Source organism: Choloepus didactylus, chromosome 20, assembly GCF_015220235.1.
Source record: "Choloepus didactylus isolate mChoDid1 chromosome 20, mChoDid1.pri, whole genome shotgun sequence".
NCBI classification, from domain to species: domain Eukaryota; kingdom Metazoa; phylum Chordata; class Mammalia; order Pilosa; family Megalonychidae; genus Choloepus; species Choloepus didactylus.
In genome coordinates, this window is record NC_051326.1 from 15,121,650 (window position 1) to 15,139,386 (window position 17,737).

Here is a 17,737-nt window from a genome sequence, read left to right on the forward strand (position 1 = left end):
TCTGTGTGTGCCGGTGGCACAAAGGACAGACCAAGCCTGTCACCCAGACACCCACAGGACTGGACAGGGAGGAAAAGCTGGGGAATCCCTTCTGATCCCCCTTCTCTCGTAAATCCAAGCCTGACGTGGGCAAGGACCAGGAAGGCGGTGGGCCCGCTGGCAGGCAGACGGGCCTTGCCAAACTCCCAATTACTTCCCAGAAGTTACAGGGTCCCCTGGGAGTGGCTCCACCCCGGCTGGCGCCCCTGCCGACGTCAGCAGGTCCTCACAGCTCCCCTGCCCTTTCACGCAGTGACAATGGGACAGGCGAAGGGGCAGGGGCATGCTGACCCCGGGCCCGCTATCTAGAGACGCGTCCGTCTCCCCGGGCAGCACACTCCCGTTCCGCTTCTGCCATGTCCAGCACAGGGTCGCGCCCGAGGGTGAGGCTCCCAGTGGAATACTCCTGTCTCTGGACCTTGGATTCCCACCCCCGTCACCCTTCCTGGGGTTACACATTGTTTAAACTCCAGCCTTGCCATTTGCTATTTGGTGGCAGTTCCAGCCTCCGTTCCCCCAACTGTCCCATGGAGAGATCCCCAGTAATTGTCTTGCAGCAAGAGTTTGAGAATTAAGTTAAAAATGTATTTGAAGGTTCAGGAGTTCTTATGTAGCCTCAGCTGTGGCAGGGTGGACCCCGGGGGGCGTCTGAGCCCAGGGCTACGGCTGTCCTGCACGGGGCAGTGGCTGATGGGGGCCTTTGAGCCTGGATGGGCTGCTTGCTTTGAAAGTCGCCCAGTTCAACAGAGGGGCAGGGATGCAGCTGTCATGCCGGCTGGGACAGAGGGCAAGCACGCAGGCACTGAAGCTAGGCCCTGGGGGGCACTCGGGATCTGGGTGGGGCAGAGGCAGGGAGGAGGCAGTGGGTATAAAACCTCGTGGGGAGAGGGCAAGTGGGAGGACAGGGGTGCGGGGTGAGAAGGGATCATCCAACACAGCTGCCGGGGGGCCCAGCAAGAAAAGGGGCCAGAAAGCTGAGCTGCAATCAGATCCACACAGGCCTCAGACCCTGATTTGTTGCTCCCCGAAGCAGGGCGCTTTGTAGCAGCCCACAGGGAACAGCGAGGCTGCTGGGCAGGTGGGCACCAGGTATCCTGAGGGACAAGGTGTTCCGAAGAAGGCAAAGATGATGACCCCCTCCCGGGCAATGTTCTCAGGCTGCCTTTCAACTGTGAACACCTACCTGCACGGGTTCTGCCAGGGACTCCACAGGCTCCCAAGGACAGCTCAGGCGGGCAGCCAGAGTGGGGAGTAAGAGTTTCCATCCTGGAACCTCACACCGGGTCCCCAGAGTGCAGACCAGGCAAGTGGGACTCAGAGAGAGGAAGGCATGTGCCCAAGGTCACACAGCCAGCAGGTGGTCAAGCTGGGGCTAGGTCCACGCCCAGCCCATCCCCCCACCCCCAGCTCCCCGTCCAGCCCCACACCCTGAGCCGTGCCGGCCTGGGAGACAGAGAAGGACAGAGCGAGAAGCTCTGGCTTGGGGCCTACCCAGCTGTCGAGGTGAGTTGTGGTCTGGCTGCTGCCACGGAGCTGGCGGGCACAATCTGTTCTCACTCTGCAGGGTGCAGACGGGCCAGGCACCACGGCTCAACAGCTCAGCTGTCGGGGCCCCTGACAAAGGGTGGCACAGACCCCAGCTCCAAACCCTGGTGGCAGGCAGCAGAGCCCTTCTAAGGGCAGCCCCACAGCTTACACATCCCTAGCAGCCATCCCCAGGCCTCTGTGAAATTTAAGATTCCAACAGTCCTGGGCTGGTAGACACCAGCATTACTGGAACTGAGCTGCCCCACATTTCTCTTGGAAATGTGAGGGAAATCTAGCACTTCCTTCATTATTAATCATAGTAAGGCATTATCGAGCATTCAATATGTGCCAGACCTGAGGTTAAGTGCTTTTCACACATTATCTCACATACTCCTCCCAAAAGTCCTGTAAGGCAGGAACAATTTTCAGCCCCATTTTACAGATGAGGAAAGGAAAACTCAGAGAGGTTAAAAAAACATGGCTAGTCTGTGGCAGAACCAGGATTTGAACTCAGGTCTGACATCAGAGCACACAGTTTTCTGCCTTGCCATGAATTCATCAGATGTGCTTTGGGCCCCTGTGGCTATGGCTGGCAACGTGGAGGTGGCAGCCAGAGAGGAACACGACAAGGTCCAACCCTGCACACACACCCTCCCCTCCCAAAGCCAATGCTTAGCTGGGGGCACGGGGATCAGAGCAGGATGTGGGGGGTAACACAGGCCCCCAAGTTCAAAGCTGAACATGCTCAGTGCCACGCAAATAAGGCAGAGATCACTTCCAGCTGTGAAGAATCTGGACGCTGCATGGGAAAAGCAGCATTTGGTTAAGTTTTGATAAGGCTTAGAAAGGAAGAAAAACTAGAAAGGACTCCAGCATATTATCATAATTCTATTAACGAAAGCAATAACTTATCGGAACAATCTGGTGAAGGAAGCAGGGACAGGACCAGTAGACCTCACTCTACAAATGAGAAAACACGCTCGGAGAGGGGGAGTGGCTTGCCCAAGGTCACACAGCCACTTGTGACAGGGCCAGAACCAGTGTCCAGAGCCTCTGTGGTCCCCTCTGGGGGACTTCCCCATCCAGGTGGCCAGGAGAATTCTTGACTTATGGCCCTCTGGTGGTGGCTCCTGGCTCCGTGTGAGCTGGTGAATGGCAACACACCTGTCAGGATACCGAAGGATAATGCCACCTCCCCATGAGGATGGATCCCCATTTTGGGGCCAGGCTGTGGGGCTGGCAAGGACCCTGGAGCACTGATCACATGGATGGCAGAGGGCAACAGAGCACTGGTTCCTTTCCCCTTCTTCCACCCCTGGGAGACTGGAAGTCCCCAGTTGCCAACCACCCCCACCCCTTGAACTTCAGCCAGCAACAGGGAAATCAGCCAGGAGTCATTTGAGCCTCAGTTTCCTTCCCCCACAAGGAATCACAGAATGTCAGAACCCTTTCAATCCAACCTCCTCTCTAGTCGCCAAGGAAACTAGAGCCCAGAGGGGGGCAAGGAGCATGTCCAAAGCCCACAGACCCTGAACTCAAACCCAGGGCTCCAGTGACCGGCCACTATCCTCCACACTATCCCTGCTGCCTCTCCAAGGAGCTCCCAGCGGTAGCCCAGCGAGCTCCTTCTCTAGGTGTAGAAATAGGACCCGTCTCTGAAGACAGACTCCACTTCAAAGGCAGGTCGCTCTGCTCCCAGACAGTATGACCTGGGGAAAGTCCTGTCGTGGCCTCCCTCCTTACGGGGTGGTCACAAGAGTAAGGAGACTGGCACAGTGCTTGGGGACAAAGCAGTGCCCCCAAAACTTTGATGCCCCCATCCTCCACGGAAAGAGAGGTCTAGAGCCTGCAAGGTGGAGTGGGAGGCGAGGGCAGGAGAGGAGGGGGCAGGCGGGGGTTTCCGGAAGGGCGGCCCCACAGCGGTGCTTTCTCTCCTCCCCGCCCCCTCTGCCCCAGGCTACGGCCACGCGGCGCCCAGCACCGATGGCGGCAAGGTGTTCTGCATGTTCTACGCGCTGCTGGGCATCCCGCTCACGCTCGTCATGTTCCAGAGCCTGGGCGAGCGCATCAACACCTTCGTGAAGTACCTCCTGCACCGCGCCAAGAAGGGGCTGGGGCTGCGGCGCGCCGACGTGTCCATGGCCAACATGGTGCTCATCGGCTTCTTCTCGTGCATCAGCACGCTGTGCATCGGCGCCGCCGCCTTCTCCTACTACGAGCGCTGGACCTTCTTCCAGGCCTACTACTATTGCTTCATCACGCTCACCACCATCGGCTTCGGCGACTACGTGGCGCTGCAGAAGGACGAGGCGCTGCAGACGCAGCCGCAGTACGTGGCCTTCAGCTTCGTCTACATCCTCACGGGCCTCACGGTCATCGGCGCCTTCCTCAACCTCGTGGTGCTGCGCTTCATGACCATGAACGCCGAGGACGAGAAGCGCGACGCCGAGCACCGCGCGCTCCTCACGCGCAACGGGCAGGCGGGCGGCGGCGGCGGCGGCGGCTGTGCGGGGAGCAGCGCGCGCCCCCAGGACCCGGTCTCGTGCGCGGCGGCGGCGGCGGCCGTGGGCGGCGGCGGCGGCGGGTTCCGCAACGTCTACGCCGAGGTGCTGCACTTCCAGTCCATGTGCTCGTGCCTGTGGTACAAGAGCCGCGAGAAGCTGCAGTACTCCATCCCCATGATCATCCCGCGGGACCTCTCCACGTCCGACACGTGCGGCGAGCAGAGCCACTCGTCGCCGGGAGTGGGCGGCCGCTACAGCGACACGCCCTCGCACCGCTGCCTGTGCAGCGCGGCGCAGCGCTCCGCCATCAGCTCCGTGTCCACCGGCCTGCACAGCCTGGCCACCTTCCGCGGCCTCATGAAGCGCAGGAGCTCCGTGTGAGCGCTCCGCGGCGCCGGGCGCACCGGGGAGCCCCGGCCGAGCCGGGCGAGGGGCGGGGGGCTTCTCCCCACCCCTCTCACCATCCTGCCCCCCATCTCCGACTGTGCCTGCTCACACCAGCCGGCCGGAGCCCGGGCTCTGAGGGCCCCTGGAGCCCCCTTCCGGGCCCTGCAAATTCCGAGAAATGTGAAACTTGGGGGGAGATGGGGAAGCCACGGGAAGGGAAGGCAGAAGCTGGGAGCCTCCCAGACCTCAGAGGCCCTTCTCGTACCCAGACCCCCGCCTCCTGAGGGGCTCCGTGTTTCGTGTTCGTTTGCATCTCTATTTATACCTCTGTCCTGCCAGGTCTCCCCCCTCCCCTTGGCTCCGAAAGCCAAGGTGTCTTTGTCCGGGTCACCCCCACTGAATCCCTCCCTCCCTCCTCATCCCCAGCTGTGTCTCCCAACCTCCCACCCCTCTTGTGTTGTTTTGCATGGCTTTGCAGTTATGGAGAAAGTGGAAACCCAGCAGTCCCTAAAGCTAGCCTCCAGAGGGCAGGACAGACAGACGGAAGATGGGCAGTTGGAGTGGAAAGGAGAGTGGAGGAGGCAGTGGCTTTCCAGTCTGGAGGGAGGGTCCAACTGGTATGGGAAAGCTAACTGACCCTCAGCCACTTTCTCATGAGAGATGGAGGGGGGGGCAGACGGAGTCCGACCTCGGGGAGACTGCCCTTGGGATCTGGAACAGAAAATTCCGGATTTGCCCTCCCTGGCCACTGTGGATAATCACTGGCTCTTAAATTTGTGGAGTGATTTTTAGCCTCCAAAACCCTGTTCTGGCTACTCGTGTGTGATTCTCTCAACAACCCAGTTAGGTGGTCTGGGCAAGAGTTCTCGCCCGTTTTACAGATGAGAACACTGAGGCCCAAATGGGTGCCACAGGGGACCCAGAAAGCAAAAGATAAAGGTCCTGGCCTGAGTGGGCTTCCCTCCAAGCTCCTCAGTCTGCTCTCGGAAGCAAAGTTCCTGCCGTGCACACCTTGGCCTGATGTGGGCAACTGGGGCTCAGACCAGAACCAGAGGCTCAGCCTCTGCTACTCTTGGCCAGGAGGCAGGGGGTGCAGAGTGGGCCCCGGGGGCAGGGCAGGGTCCCTCGTTTCTCGATTGCTGACAAACTGGGAAATCCTGGGTCCAAGGGAAGCAGAGCTGGGTCTCACAGAGGAAAGGCCAGGAGCTGAGGCTCCAGGGGGTTCAGAATCCAAGAGAGCTAGCGGGCCTCTCCCGCTGGGAATTGTCCCTGGCCCCACAGCCAGTGTTGGTGCTAGAGATAAGCCAGGGCTGTGGGGTGGGGCTTTGGACCTGGCATGCCCACTGCCTACCCCACCTGTAATCCGGAAGCCCAGGTGGAGAACAGCAGATGGAGGGGTGCCCTCAGTGCCTCTTTGGAGACCTACGGCCAGAGCTGGTACGGTAGCTCAGGATGACTCCAAGACGGGGTGCGTGGGCGACGGGCCGGATGCCTCCCTCCCTTCTGCGCCCCTAGCGGTTCCCCTGTCGGCTCCTTAGCCCTGCTGAGCAAGGCCAGCCCTGGCACGTCGGGAAGCTAGAGTGGGGGGCCCACAGGGTGATCAGCCTTGGACCCCACCCCAAGCATATCCCCCGGCTAAGCCCTGGGAAGGAGGAAGCCTGGCCCGGCTGTCTCTCTGCAGAGGAGCTGGCCGCCCATCCGCCCCAGGAGAGCAGGGCCTGGGTCCTGCATGGTGCCCTTATGTGTGTGTTGGGGGGAAGGGGGAGGAGCAGTGCTGCTGGCCTCTGTCCTGTGTGTGACCCTGCCCTCGAGGGGTCCTGTCCCGTCAGTCCCGAGGGAGCCACAACCAAAGCTGCAGGGAGCTGGTGGGGAAGGAGAGAGAAGACGGCTCTGTCTCCTGCTGGGTCCCTCCCAGGGAGCTGGAAGGCCCACGTCACGTCCCCTCCTCGCCCCCTCCCACTGCAGGCAGCCTTTCTGCTTCCCCAATGCCTTATGCCTGGGCACACTGCCACAGAATATGCAATATGTGTGGGTGACAGGCCCCCACACCCACACCCCCACCCCGGGCAGCCCTGGACTCCAAAGGCTGTGGCGGCCACGGCCTCCCCCCTGCTCCTCCTGCCTATCTGTCTTCACACTGAGAATGACACCTAATAAATGCTGTCCATGGAGACCAGGCTCGGGCTCCGGTTGCCTCTGTCCCCAACTTCCCTTGGCACTGCCAGGGGGCAGCCATTCCCCCAGCCGAGGTCTACAGACACACCTTGCAGGTACACCTCAGGCTGACCAGACCCTCCGCTGCAGAGGCCTTGGGGAGAAGCCTGGGGTGGGGGCAGCACCCACTTCCCTTTTGTGATTTCCCTGAAGACCTAGCCTTTCACAGTGCCATCCTGGAACAGACAATCGGACCAGAGAAATCAGCTGGTCCAATCCTTCCCTTGCAGTGGAGTAAACTCAGGCCCAGATAGGGCAAGTCACTTGCCCTGAATCACACAGCAGTGAATGGCAGACCGGGATTAGAACCAGAACTGGCAATAACTAGCCCAGTGCCGTCCCCCTCCTCACACAGCAGGCAGATCCAAACCAGGGACACACCCCAGCTGACTTCATGTCAACCATCCCTCCCTGCCAGCAGGGGCTCACGTGGCTCAGTGATCTGATTGACACAGAAGGGTCTATTTCAAAGGGGGCTGGTCACAAGCACCTTTCTTCAGGGTACCTTTTTCTCTGCATCTGAGGAACACCTCAGGCTTGGGAGAGGGCCCCAGAGCCCAGGACAGACCCGGGGAGCAGATCCACCCAGCCCAGCCGGAGCCATTCCCTAGAGTCAGCTGGTCAGTGGCTTCCAAGCTCCACTGAGTACCGGCCCCAGTAACACACTTACCCACAGCCCCGCATCCACCTTTCTCCTTGTCTGTGTGTCTAGCTATCCAGCTTTCATGAAACAGTGCTTAACCCTGACTACACCCAACGCATTTGAACACTTTCTATTCGATTCCATTTTATAACAGGCTGCTCATGACCCACTAAACTGATTTCTCCACCCACTAAAATGGTTTGCTACCTGCAGATCGAGATGCACTAGAGCAAGAGACAATAGATAGGGGTGTGTTCTCCCCGTCTTCCTGCCCCCATACACAGGCGGGTTCAAAGACAGAGAGAGCCCCACTCGCTGGGAAGGCAGGGGAAGTGGCCCCCACACCTTGCAGAAGGCAGAAGGCAGTCAGCTCTCTTGATGGTGCCCCCGGCTGCTCCCCGCAGCTGCAGGCAGGCTCCTGGGACCGGGTCCTCGTCACCCGCTCCAGAAGCCGGGGTGGGGGTACAGCCCATTGACCCAACCACCTCTGTCTTTCTTAGAACAGCTGACTGCAACGTCAGCAAAACTTTCATTACTGAGGTCAGCAGTGACCAGTCCAAGGTTACTTTTACTTTCTTGCAAGACATGAACATGCTGCCACTTGCCTTCCTTTCTTCATCACCTGGGGTGAAATAATCACAAACAGAACTTGAAGGAATCCTGAAGGACTGTGTTTACCCCCATCTTCCTAGGGAGTGATCAGTACCCAGGCAGCCGTGGAGGGCAGACGTGAGCTGTACCCGGCCCCTGCCCTCAGCTCTGAGCTACTTGCAGACTAGCCTGGGCTCCCTCCAGCTGACACCACCCCCACCCTCCTCACCTCCACACATCTGAGGAGTCCTGCAAGAAAGGATATATGTACAGCAAAACACAAACAGAAAACCAGAACTGCAGGGGTGGGGGGGGGAGGATTGCTAAATATACCAAGATCCCAGGCTGATGTGGTGCCTGGTGTGAGCCGCACACAGAGACAGGCTTCCCAGGAGCCAAGAGAGAAAGAAGGGGCAACAGCAACTCTTCCCAAAATGTGTCTCCATGGTGTGCTTGGTGGGAACAGGGTTCCTTGGTCAAAAGAATTGGGAGGAACGCTGCAGATGTCACCCATTCACGGAGCGTCACAAAGCACCTTGACTAAGTGAAGGTTATGAAACATCTGGCAGCAAAGACAGCTGTTTGCCTTTGCTTCACCCAGCATGGCCCAAACTCATTCTAAACACCAGACCTTCATGTCACGTCCTGTGTGCCACAAAATACACTTTGGGAAATGCTGGTCCATCAAAATCTCATTGTCTGGTGAAGGCACATCCCTCCCTCCTTCTGCAATACATATCCAAAAGTTTAACTTATAAGTCCTTCTGCAGCTGAAGGACAAATAATACAAAATACTTATTTTATTCTCAGTCATGTGCCAGCTCCAGCCAAGGCTCTGAGCAGCTCACTGGTCCAAGCAAATTGGCGGCTGAGCTGGGAGTTGAGCCCAGGCCTGGAGGCTCCAAAGCACAGACTCCTACCCAGCTCACGGTGTGCCATCCACGTGTGTCCTCTGTCTTCAGCAAAGGTTTGGCCGAAGCACCCAAGCTGTTTATTTCATATTTGGAACCTTAGTGAGAGAGGAAGCTGTGACCTAAAGGGTGGTAGAGCCGATGGAGTTAAGAAATCCTCTCTACCCCAGGTCCTCCCACCACCACATCTGGGGCCATTCAGCTATCTCTGCAGGCTCAGCATTGCCCCTACCCCAAGTGCAGCCATCTCCCCACAACCTATGTCAGGAGGCCAAGGAGGATTTATTGTACCCAAAGGGAGAGCACCTCCCCGCCCTGCCCAGGCACCCTCACACCCCCAAGGGGCAGCCTGACACTCAAGCCCCCTCTCGCTGCCAAAGCTGGCTTCCTGTTAGAAGGCGAGTGACTCAGTTTCCCGAGTGGCCTGACACCCAGAATAGAGTGGACTCAGGCCCCGCCTCTTGCCCAGCCAGGCAGGAGCCATAAGCTGGACTAACAGCCCCCAGGCACCACCACAACCTTTTGGCAAAGATTGCAAAGAAACACACACACACACACACACACACACACTCTCCTGTAGGTCCAGCTCCCCCTTTTGCAGAGGAAGGAATTTTGGTTCACAGAGAGTAAGTGCCATGCCCAAAGCCATGAAACAAGTTAATGGTGTATCCAAGATTAGTATCCAGATGTGCCAACTTCCCACCACCCTTCCCTGCCACACACATACTCACATACACACTCACACATATACACACACACACACTCACACTAACACACGAGTAGGGACCCAGCCTTCTCCTACTCCAATTTCAGATGAAAGCTGCTAATCTCCGGGGTTGAGTCTTTCTGATGTTGGAAACTCACAGCATCCACACGTGGACAAGCACCCGGAGGCTCACACCCCTGCCCCTCGGCGTCCCGGCTGCCGGCAGACTGCCTTGGGGGTGGTGCCCCCCAACCCCCGCGGGCAGGGACTGTGATGGAATTGACCATCACGATCCCCTCTGGCCTTCACACCCCCAAAAATCCACCTCGAGAGTATTTTCCCTACATGGCTGTCTCACATCATCGGCTCATTTGATCATTGGGACGACTGTTTCATTTAGGCCACTTTACAGATGATGAAACCAAAACTCAGAAGGACCCGGGGTCCCGGGAGCAGGACCTCTTCCACGTCCCCCTGCATATCCGGAGCTCTGCACAGAGCCCCAGGCGCCTCCTTGGTGACCGACGTGCTAGACCCAGGGCTGAGCCCAGTCCCGGTAACTGGGCCAGCGAGTGTCCCGCTGCTCACGAGCCTCACAGCTCACTGGGCGGCTTCCCAGGGGTGGGGAGCCCTGAGGTGGGCTGGGTCACAGAACCCGTCAGCAAGGGAGACAAAGAGCCTTAAACACCACATCCACGTCACCACAGGCCCTGGGCAAACTCCACCCAGAGCCCCAGACGTTGGCCCAAGGGCCGCAGACTGTCCAGACAACAACCCTGCCCTGCAGCAGAAGGACAAGCGAGGGGTGCAAGGTTTCCTGGGGAAAGGGTCATGCCTCTGACCCAGGCCGACTCCCCAAATCAACACCCTCCCACAGTTCTTCTTCCCTAAAGAGGGAAAATGTGACCAGGTCACCCCTGGTAGATGGAATGCTATGGAATGCTATGAGAGACTATGGAATGCTCCGGCCTGACTACCAGGCCAGGGTGGTGGGAAGGAGGCCCCCTCCCTGGGCTTGTTCTGGACTCAGCACTGGGGTGTAAGAGGCGCTGCTGGTCCGACCGCATGGGTCCAACTGGGGAGTCCCGAGGTGCCACCGGGGCATGGGCTGGTCCTTGGCCCTTCTTCATTGTGAAAATTATCATGGCTGGACGGGGCCCCGTCACTGTGTCCTTGTGAACACCAAGTGGCTATTATCTGAGTGACTCTCATTCTAGTTCAGGAAAGTGCCACTGACACTTTTGGCTGCCACGGGGAACATACAGCCTAGCCGACTTCTCTCCAAAGGTAAAGGAGACTCCAAAGAAGAAATGGTCTGTTCGTTATTGAGCACCTACCATGCGCCACTGACTTTAGAAGTCTCACAACAACCCTGGGAGGCAGGTACTATTACCCTCATTTTAGTAGATGAGAATGGTGGGGTTCAGAGAGGTTAAGTAGCTTGCCCAAGGTCACAGAGCTAGAGAATGGCCAGGCCCCACCCAGGCCCCTGTGACTCTAAAGCTCATGAGCTTTCCACTGTACCTCCCCGGAATTCATCCAGCCCAGCCTCCCTCCCGAAACACACAGCCGTGACTACAGGACACACAATCTCTGAGGCAGCCTGTTATTCACTGTTACGTAGCAGCCACAAATGTCCACCTTCTGGAAGGATAACTGCTTCAGGTTCTGGCTCTGCTTCTGGAGCCACGTGCAGTAGTTCCCTCCATCAGGGTCATTCCTATGAACAATTCAAGACGGCTCCCTGCACTGACAGGTGCCTCTAAGCCTTCTCCAGGTGAAGTGGCCTTCCTTCAGCCGCATCTCCCATGACGGCACTTCTAGTCCCCTTGCCAGCCCAGCCCCCTTCCCTGGAAAAGCATCAGGCTCCCTTCGCTCCGGGGCTTGAGATGCCATGCGTGGTCCAGCCAGCAAGAGGTGGGGACCACGCCCCCCTTGCTCTGGATTCTATTCTCCTAGCCACACAGCCTAAGCGCAATTCTGGTTTTCAAGTGGCCACCGCAGCCTGAGCTGGCAGCCCACCAAAACCCCCTGGATTTTGTCGTGTAAACCACTACGGCAGATGCCCCTGGTTACCTAATAATCAAGAGCCATCCCTATACCCTTCTGCCTTGGTGACAAAAGGCAGACATTTCTCAGATGTTCATCCTCCCAAACCCCATCCTAGGGTCTATGCCAATTGCAGGGGCCGGAAGCATTTAGGTAGGGATGTGTGGGCAGTCCTGGTTATCGTCTCTTCAGGGAAGTCCACTGGGGGCCATCAGGAAGGCTTTCTTCTCCTGAAAGAAATCATGGGGGAGGAAGCACCCTTCTCCTTTGGCTGGACCTTGCCTGGACTCTGTGAGGATCAGAGCTGTGGCAGCCACCTCGCGACCATGAGGAGACACAGTGGGGATGGCAGAGGGCTGCCGCTGTGCCATAGAACACATTCCGGAACCCCTGCCTGCAGGAGATGCGGGATGATGGACCCCGATGGCTTTCCCACCACTGGGAGCTGGGACAGGATTACTAAACAGTCTGAACCTGGTGGACCACAAGGAAGAAATGGTTTTATTCTCCCTTCCTTCATCGCCTTTTGCAACACTAGGTTGAGTCTCCCATTCTCGTCACTTAAATAACAGCTAGGGCCAATCCCAGAGCTGTGTGGTCACTCTTGGCTAAAAGGAAGTCCAGACCAGTCTAGTCCAATTTCATACTTCAATCTCAGATCCCTTTCCATGCTAGTCCCCTCCCTGCTCCGAGGCTAGCCCATACCTCAACCTGAGGATCTTGGAAAGGGAAGCCATGCGCTTCTCCCCCAGCCCACCTTCTATTTCTAGCCGGGCAGGTAAAGAGGAACTAAAGGGACAGTGGAAGCCCTTGGAGCAGCGAGGTTCTCGCCACTGTCCTCTTTCACAGTGGGGGGAGGGGGTTCCCAATGCCCGATGGCTTCAGTCCCTGAGGGGATCCCCACAGCCTCTTCGGGCCCGGCAGCCAGTCTTCCTGCAAACATCCAAAGCCTGGCCACCTCCCTGTGTCCACCTGGCCTCACCATTCCTGACCCCGCTGAACAGCGGGAATACAGAGAGTCAGACGGCCCTGCCACCTCCCAAGTGCTCTTCACCCTCACTCAGGTAAGCGGAGAAGGCAAAGCAGCAGGTTCATTTCAAAAGTAGGTGCCATCGCCCCTTCTTGCAGTTTCTATGGGTCATTCCCTGAGAGCCTGTGGCCCCAACTTGGCTACTTTGGGGGTAGAAGGTGAGCCACAGCATTCTTGCCGCAGGGTGACATCTCATAACTAAAGCACTTATTTTTACAGGCCGTGGAGACCTGAGCCATCTCTTTGTCCTTGACTGTTCAGGTCAGTGGAAAATTCCAGAGCAAGGGAAAAAGTTAGTGCATGTTCCCCACCTTTGGAGCTGGGCCTCCCCCACCCCACCCCACCACACCCCACCCCCCGAGCAGAAGCTCATCAGTCACTCTTGCTAATCTTGGTGCAGAACGGCATACTTAGTCTCTACCAGATTCCATCTGGTTGGTTCCAGGCTTTGAGGATGACCCAGGTTTTGGAGCTGGTTCCCCAATAAATCTACTCGTGCTCTCCCCCAGCTCCTTGTCACCCGCAGATGTGATAATCCGGCCTTCTGCGTCATTATTCAAGACTTTGGTAAAAATATGAAAAAGGACAGAACCAAATAGAAGATTCAGTTCAGGGTGACATTTATGACAGCATGTTCTTGGTGAACTGTCGCTGGCTCCAGCTTCTCGCCACTTCCTTTTATCTGTGCTCTTAAAGTGTCTGTTTAATGAAAGCTCACAGGTGGCTCCTGTCACGTTGGCACGGCTCCCCGGTCCCGAGCACATCCTGGGCTGGGGATTTGAACTTGATGAAAAGAAGCAAGTGTCTCCTCGCCTGGCTGGGCCTTCGCCCCCTCCTCCCATCCCCACGCTCCCTTGTTTGGGTTTCTTCATTTAGCTGCTCTCTGCCCTGCTGAGCTGAGCACTGCCCTTCTCATCTGCTCCTCTCAGGCGACTGGTCTGGGGGGCCAGGCACTGGTGCCCTCAGGGTGGCCCCCAGGAGTAGAGATCTGATGTCCTGGGCCCTAGGTCAGTTGGGGCCAGAGCGGGAAGGAAGAAAGTAACGTCTATAAAGCACCTCTTGGGTGCCAGGCTCTGGGCTCAGCGTGTTATTGAAACTTCCCAACTGCCCTGCAGAAGTGAGCACAGTTATCTCCATCTTGTGGGTGAGGAAACGGAGGCCCAGGGAAGTCACGTCACTTGCCCAAGGTCACCCAACCAGTAAGTGGCAGAGCCAGGTGGCGAACCCAGGACCATGTGGCTCCACCTCCCACACCTGGCCACTCGCGCCCTCTGCCTCTCAGTGCCACAATCATTCTCCCACCTGCCCAAGTTCTCCTCTCAGGTTGTTGGGGACCCTGGGTGCTGCTCAGTGGCCTCTGGCAGACCGGGAGAGTCTGGGCATACACAGCCCTTCCTGACCCCCAGGAGGGAGCAGCAGGCTGGTGGCCTGATGTCAGACTGCGGGGAAACCACTCCAGCATTCCTAAGACCTGAGGGACTGGGGATTAATATTCTAGAGCTGGCACCACCGTCGGACTGTGACTATGCTGCCATCCCCTCCTCTGGGGTCTAAGTAGGGCACCGCTGAGGCTGCTGGGAGGCAGGGAGGGAGGGCAGTCAGCCAGGGGGAGGGAGCAGGGGCCGACCCAGCTCCACCCCATCCCATCTGGGTCCAGAGGTGGGTGGAACCTGAGGGTGGGGCCACCAAGAGGCAGACTCCCCCACCCTGGGAGTGCTCCAGCAGAGCCCGGCCGAGCACTGCCAGGGTATTCGAGTACTGCACAGGGTGGCCATGCAGATGGCACTGACGGTCCCTTCTGATTGCACACTCCTGAGCCCAAGCCTGCAAGAGCTGATACACAACTGACACTTGCTCCCTGGGGCTCCAGAGCGGGTGTGGACAGCCTGGTGCCCCAAGAACCCAGGGCCTGGCCCAGCCTCCGCCATCAGCTCTCACCAGCACCCAGAACTCAGCAGGGAGGGTGGGTGCGGGGTACTGTAATAATGGAGAAACCTAAAGAGAGCAGACTCAGAGCTAGAGGGACCCTTGGGAACCCTTCATGCTCCAGGAGAGAACACTGAGGCTCCCAGAGGGTGGGGATGTGCACAGAGCAAGTCGGGGACAGTCCCTGACCTGCGCTCCTTCCACACCAACACAAGCGCCAGAGCCTTATTTGTAGCTGCCAAAGCTGGAAACCACCAGCTGCCCATCCGCAGGTAAACGGATAAACCACAGAAGAGTACCCAGAATAAATAGGAATGAACTATTGATACATGCAGCGATGTGAATGAATCTCAAAATCATCACATCAAGGGAAAGAAGTCAGACAAAAAAGAGCACATACCGCATGCTTGCATTTATATAAAGCTCTAGAAAAAGATTCATCTGGGGGACAGAAGGCAGGACCATGGCTGGGGAGGAGGCATTGGGAGGGAGAGATTGCCAAGGGGCAAGGAAAGGTTTGGGGTGACAGACGCGTTCACGATCTTGATTGTGGTGATGCTTTCACAGAAATATACATGTGTCAAAACTTACCTAATTTTACATTTTAAATATGTGCAGTTTATTGTCTGTTGATTTTACCTCAATAAAGCTGTATTTTAAAAATCTGCAGAGGCACTGAACACGGCTGTCTGGGTAAGCTGAGTGCTCCCACTCCACGCCCTTCTGTCCTGGTGGCCAGGGTGGAGGAGGAAGGCTCCCACACTTCATCAGCAGAGGGTCGGTGGGGAGCCCCCCCAACCCAAGCCAGCTGGAGCCAGCGGGTAACACCAGTGTCACGCAGCCCATATATGTCCCATGGTATGTGGATGTCGCAAGCAGCCCTGGGGCCTCGTGGGGTGTTGCTGGCACAAGCCAGACCTCAAGCAAAGGATGGGGTGGGGGATACCCTGAAACACCATGCCTCTGCCAAGTGAAGCCACCGTCTTCCAGGTCCTAGAGACCTGGGGCAAACAGAGGGTCTCCAGAATCCACAAAACCACATTTCTCTGGCTCCAGCTTTGGTGGAGTCTTCAGCCTTTTAAAATCAAACCCACCCCCAACACCAGCTCCTCCTAGGAGTCCAGAAGGGTCTCACGCCACCCAAGCCACTATGGTGTGGCCACCATCTAGCTCCTCAGCTCCTGGGCTGGCACCCACACCAGGGTGATGGGCAAGGAATTGTGAGCCCCAGATGGTCCTGCCCCTGCCCCTCGGGGCTGCAGCTGCTGAAGGTGGGGGACCAGGGGGTGGCTCTTCTGCTTCCACAACAATTAGGGCCAGCAGGACGTCCTGCCGCCCAGACCACGGAACCATCCCCGCCTCGGCCACAGTCCCAAGGAGCACAGTCCCACACCCTGCTTGCTGGTGCAACACGCGGTTCTGCAACTTCAGAACACGTAGTCTGACGCTCCCAGGTTTTATGGTGGGTAAGTGAGCCATCGCTTTGGGGTTTTACTCACAGCCCTCCTCTCCTGAGCTCATGGGAACTGGCTGAGCCACTGGTACCACGTGAACCTAGAGCCACCCCCTCTGTCTTTCCCTTGTGGCCTGGCTACTCCAAGAAACTTCTTTCAGTTTTTGGCCAAAGCCAGCATTTGAAACTGCTGGAAACCACTAGGGCTGTTAATGTGTAATTTTCAGCAACTCCGGGCAAAATGACTTTTTCTCCACAGCAGAGACCAGTGTTAGTGGAGATGGAGACAGGCAGAGCAAGCGAGTCAGAGGGGGACACTTCGCCTGAGTGATGTGCCCATGTGTCGCAGACACCCTGTAGCTCAGAGATGCCTTGGCTGAGGCAGAGAACCTTGAGGTTATAGGCTGTGGAATCAAAGGGGGCAGGTCTGTTGGCCAATCTGAGCCTCTGTTTCCCATCTGTAAAATGGGTATCCTTAACACATTAGAAGAGCTCAGCAAGTGTGGAGCCTCAGGTGAGGCTCTCCAAGAAGAACCTCAGATCCTGATGCAAAATGACCCTACAGGCTTGTCAGCCCAGCTGGGCGTTCTGGGTTCCTGGGAGAACCCAGTGTTGGCCCCATGAGGACCAGCTCTAGCATGGACTTGTTCCATTTCATCTGCCCAGCCTGCACCTCTGACCCCGGGCCGCTGTGGTCCCTTGGCCAGCTCTCCCCAGCCCCTGCTTCTGGGCTCCTTCAGTGCTGCTCCCCCAGCCCCTGCCCCTGGGAAGTCAGCTGTTGTCAAGCAGGGAGCCCCTCCTCAGACAGTGCTGGGGCATCTGGAATCAGTCAACACCTCTCCCAACCGCCCCCCCATACCCCACCCCACCCCCACCCTGTGGCCTGCCAGACCACCTCTCCAGATGTCTAGAAATTTCCATTTTAACAGACAGCCACACCTACCATCACCTATGCCCAGTGATTCTTAACCCCAGGAAAGTTCTGGAAGCACAGTTTAGAGATATAAAAGCCTTGGATCTCTATTTGGAAAAAAGGAAAACCAATATCTACTCTCCTCTACCAGGAGCCCACAGACGTCCAGAGGAGCCCCTCACACATGGGCACCTCACTTGGGCGAAGTGTCCCCCTCTGACTCGCTTGCTCTGCCTGCCCCCCTCTCCACTAACGCTTGTCTCTGCTGTGGAGAAAAGGTCATTTTGCCCAGAGTCGCTAAAAATTACACATTAACAGCCCTAGTCGTTTCCAGCAGTTTCAAATGCTGGCTTTGGCCAAAAACTTCTTTAAAAGGCCATCCTCCTTTTTTATTCCATATCGTTTACATTTTATAACATTTAAACAGAACGCTGATATGCAGTACTTTCCTCACATGTCCCCATAAAAAGCAAAATCTGGGAAACGCCGACATTGGACGGCTAGGGAATTCCTTCTGAGCCAGCACTGATTATTAGCTCCTTCTGCGAAATAGCGAGGGAGAGCGTGGTGCTGCCTCGGCCCGGGAACTCCTTCCCCCAGGGAGCCCTCGAGCCTCCTGGCTTGCTTGGTGCCAGTCCCTGGAAGACGTCAGTCCCCAGGGGAAGCTGTCTCTAAGAGGACGGCTTCTAATGTGCTAAGGACAAGGACTCTATTAAAAGAGCTACATACAGTATCTTATTTGACATGCACACGGACCCTACACGGTAAGAAACAGAGACAGATTGGCCAACAGACCTGCCCCCTTAGATTCCACAGCCCATGTCCTTCATGGTTCTCTGCCCCA

General features: G+C 57.2%; 1 protein-coding gene and 1 long non-coding RNA gene across 2 annotated transcripts in view; one reads left to right on the forward strand and one right to left on the reverse strand.

The window, feature by feature from the left end:
* Nucleotides 1–6,634, forward strand: part of KCNK3 (potassium two pore domain channel subfamily K member 3) — a 34,882-nt gene extending 28,248 nt beyond the window's left edge. The window contains exon 2 of the mRNA XM_037812941.1: nucleotides 3,523–6,634. Coding sequence (XP_037668869.1) covers nucleotides 3,523–4,451 — 929 coding nt within the window. The 3' untranslated portion in view covers nucleotides 4,452–6,634. The remainder of the gene's footprint in view (nucleotides 1–3,522) is intronic.
* The window catches only part of LOC119516591, a 65,831-nt gene that overhangs the window by 41,712 nt on the left and 6,382 nt on the right, over nucleotides 1–17,737 (reverse strand). The gene's annotated exons all lie outside the window — the stretch shown is intronic.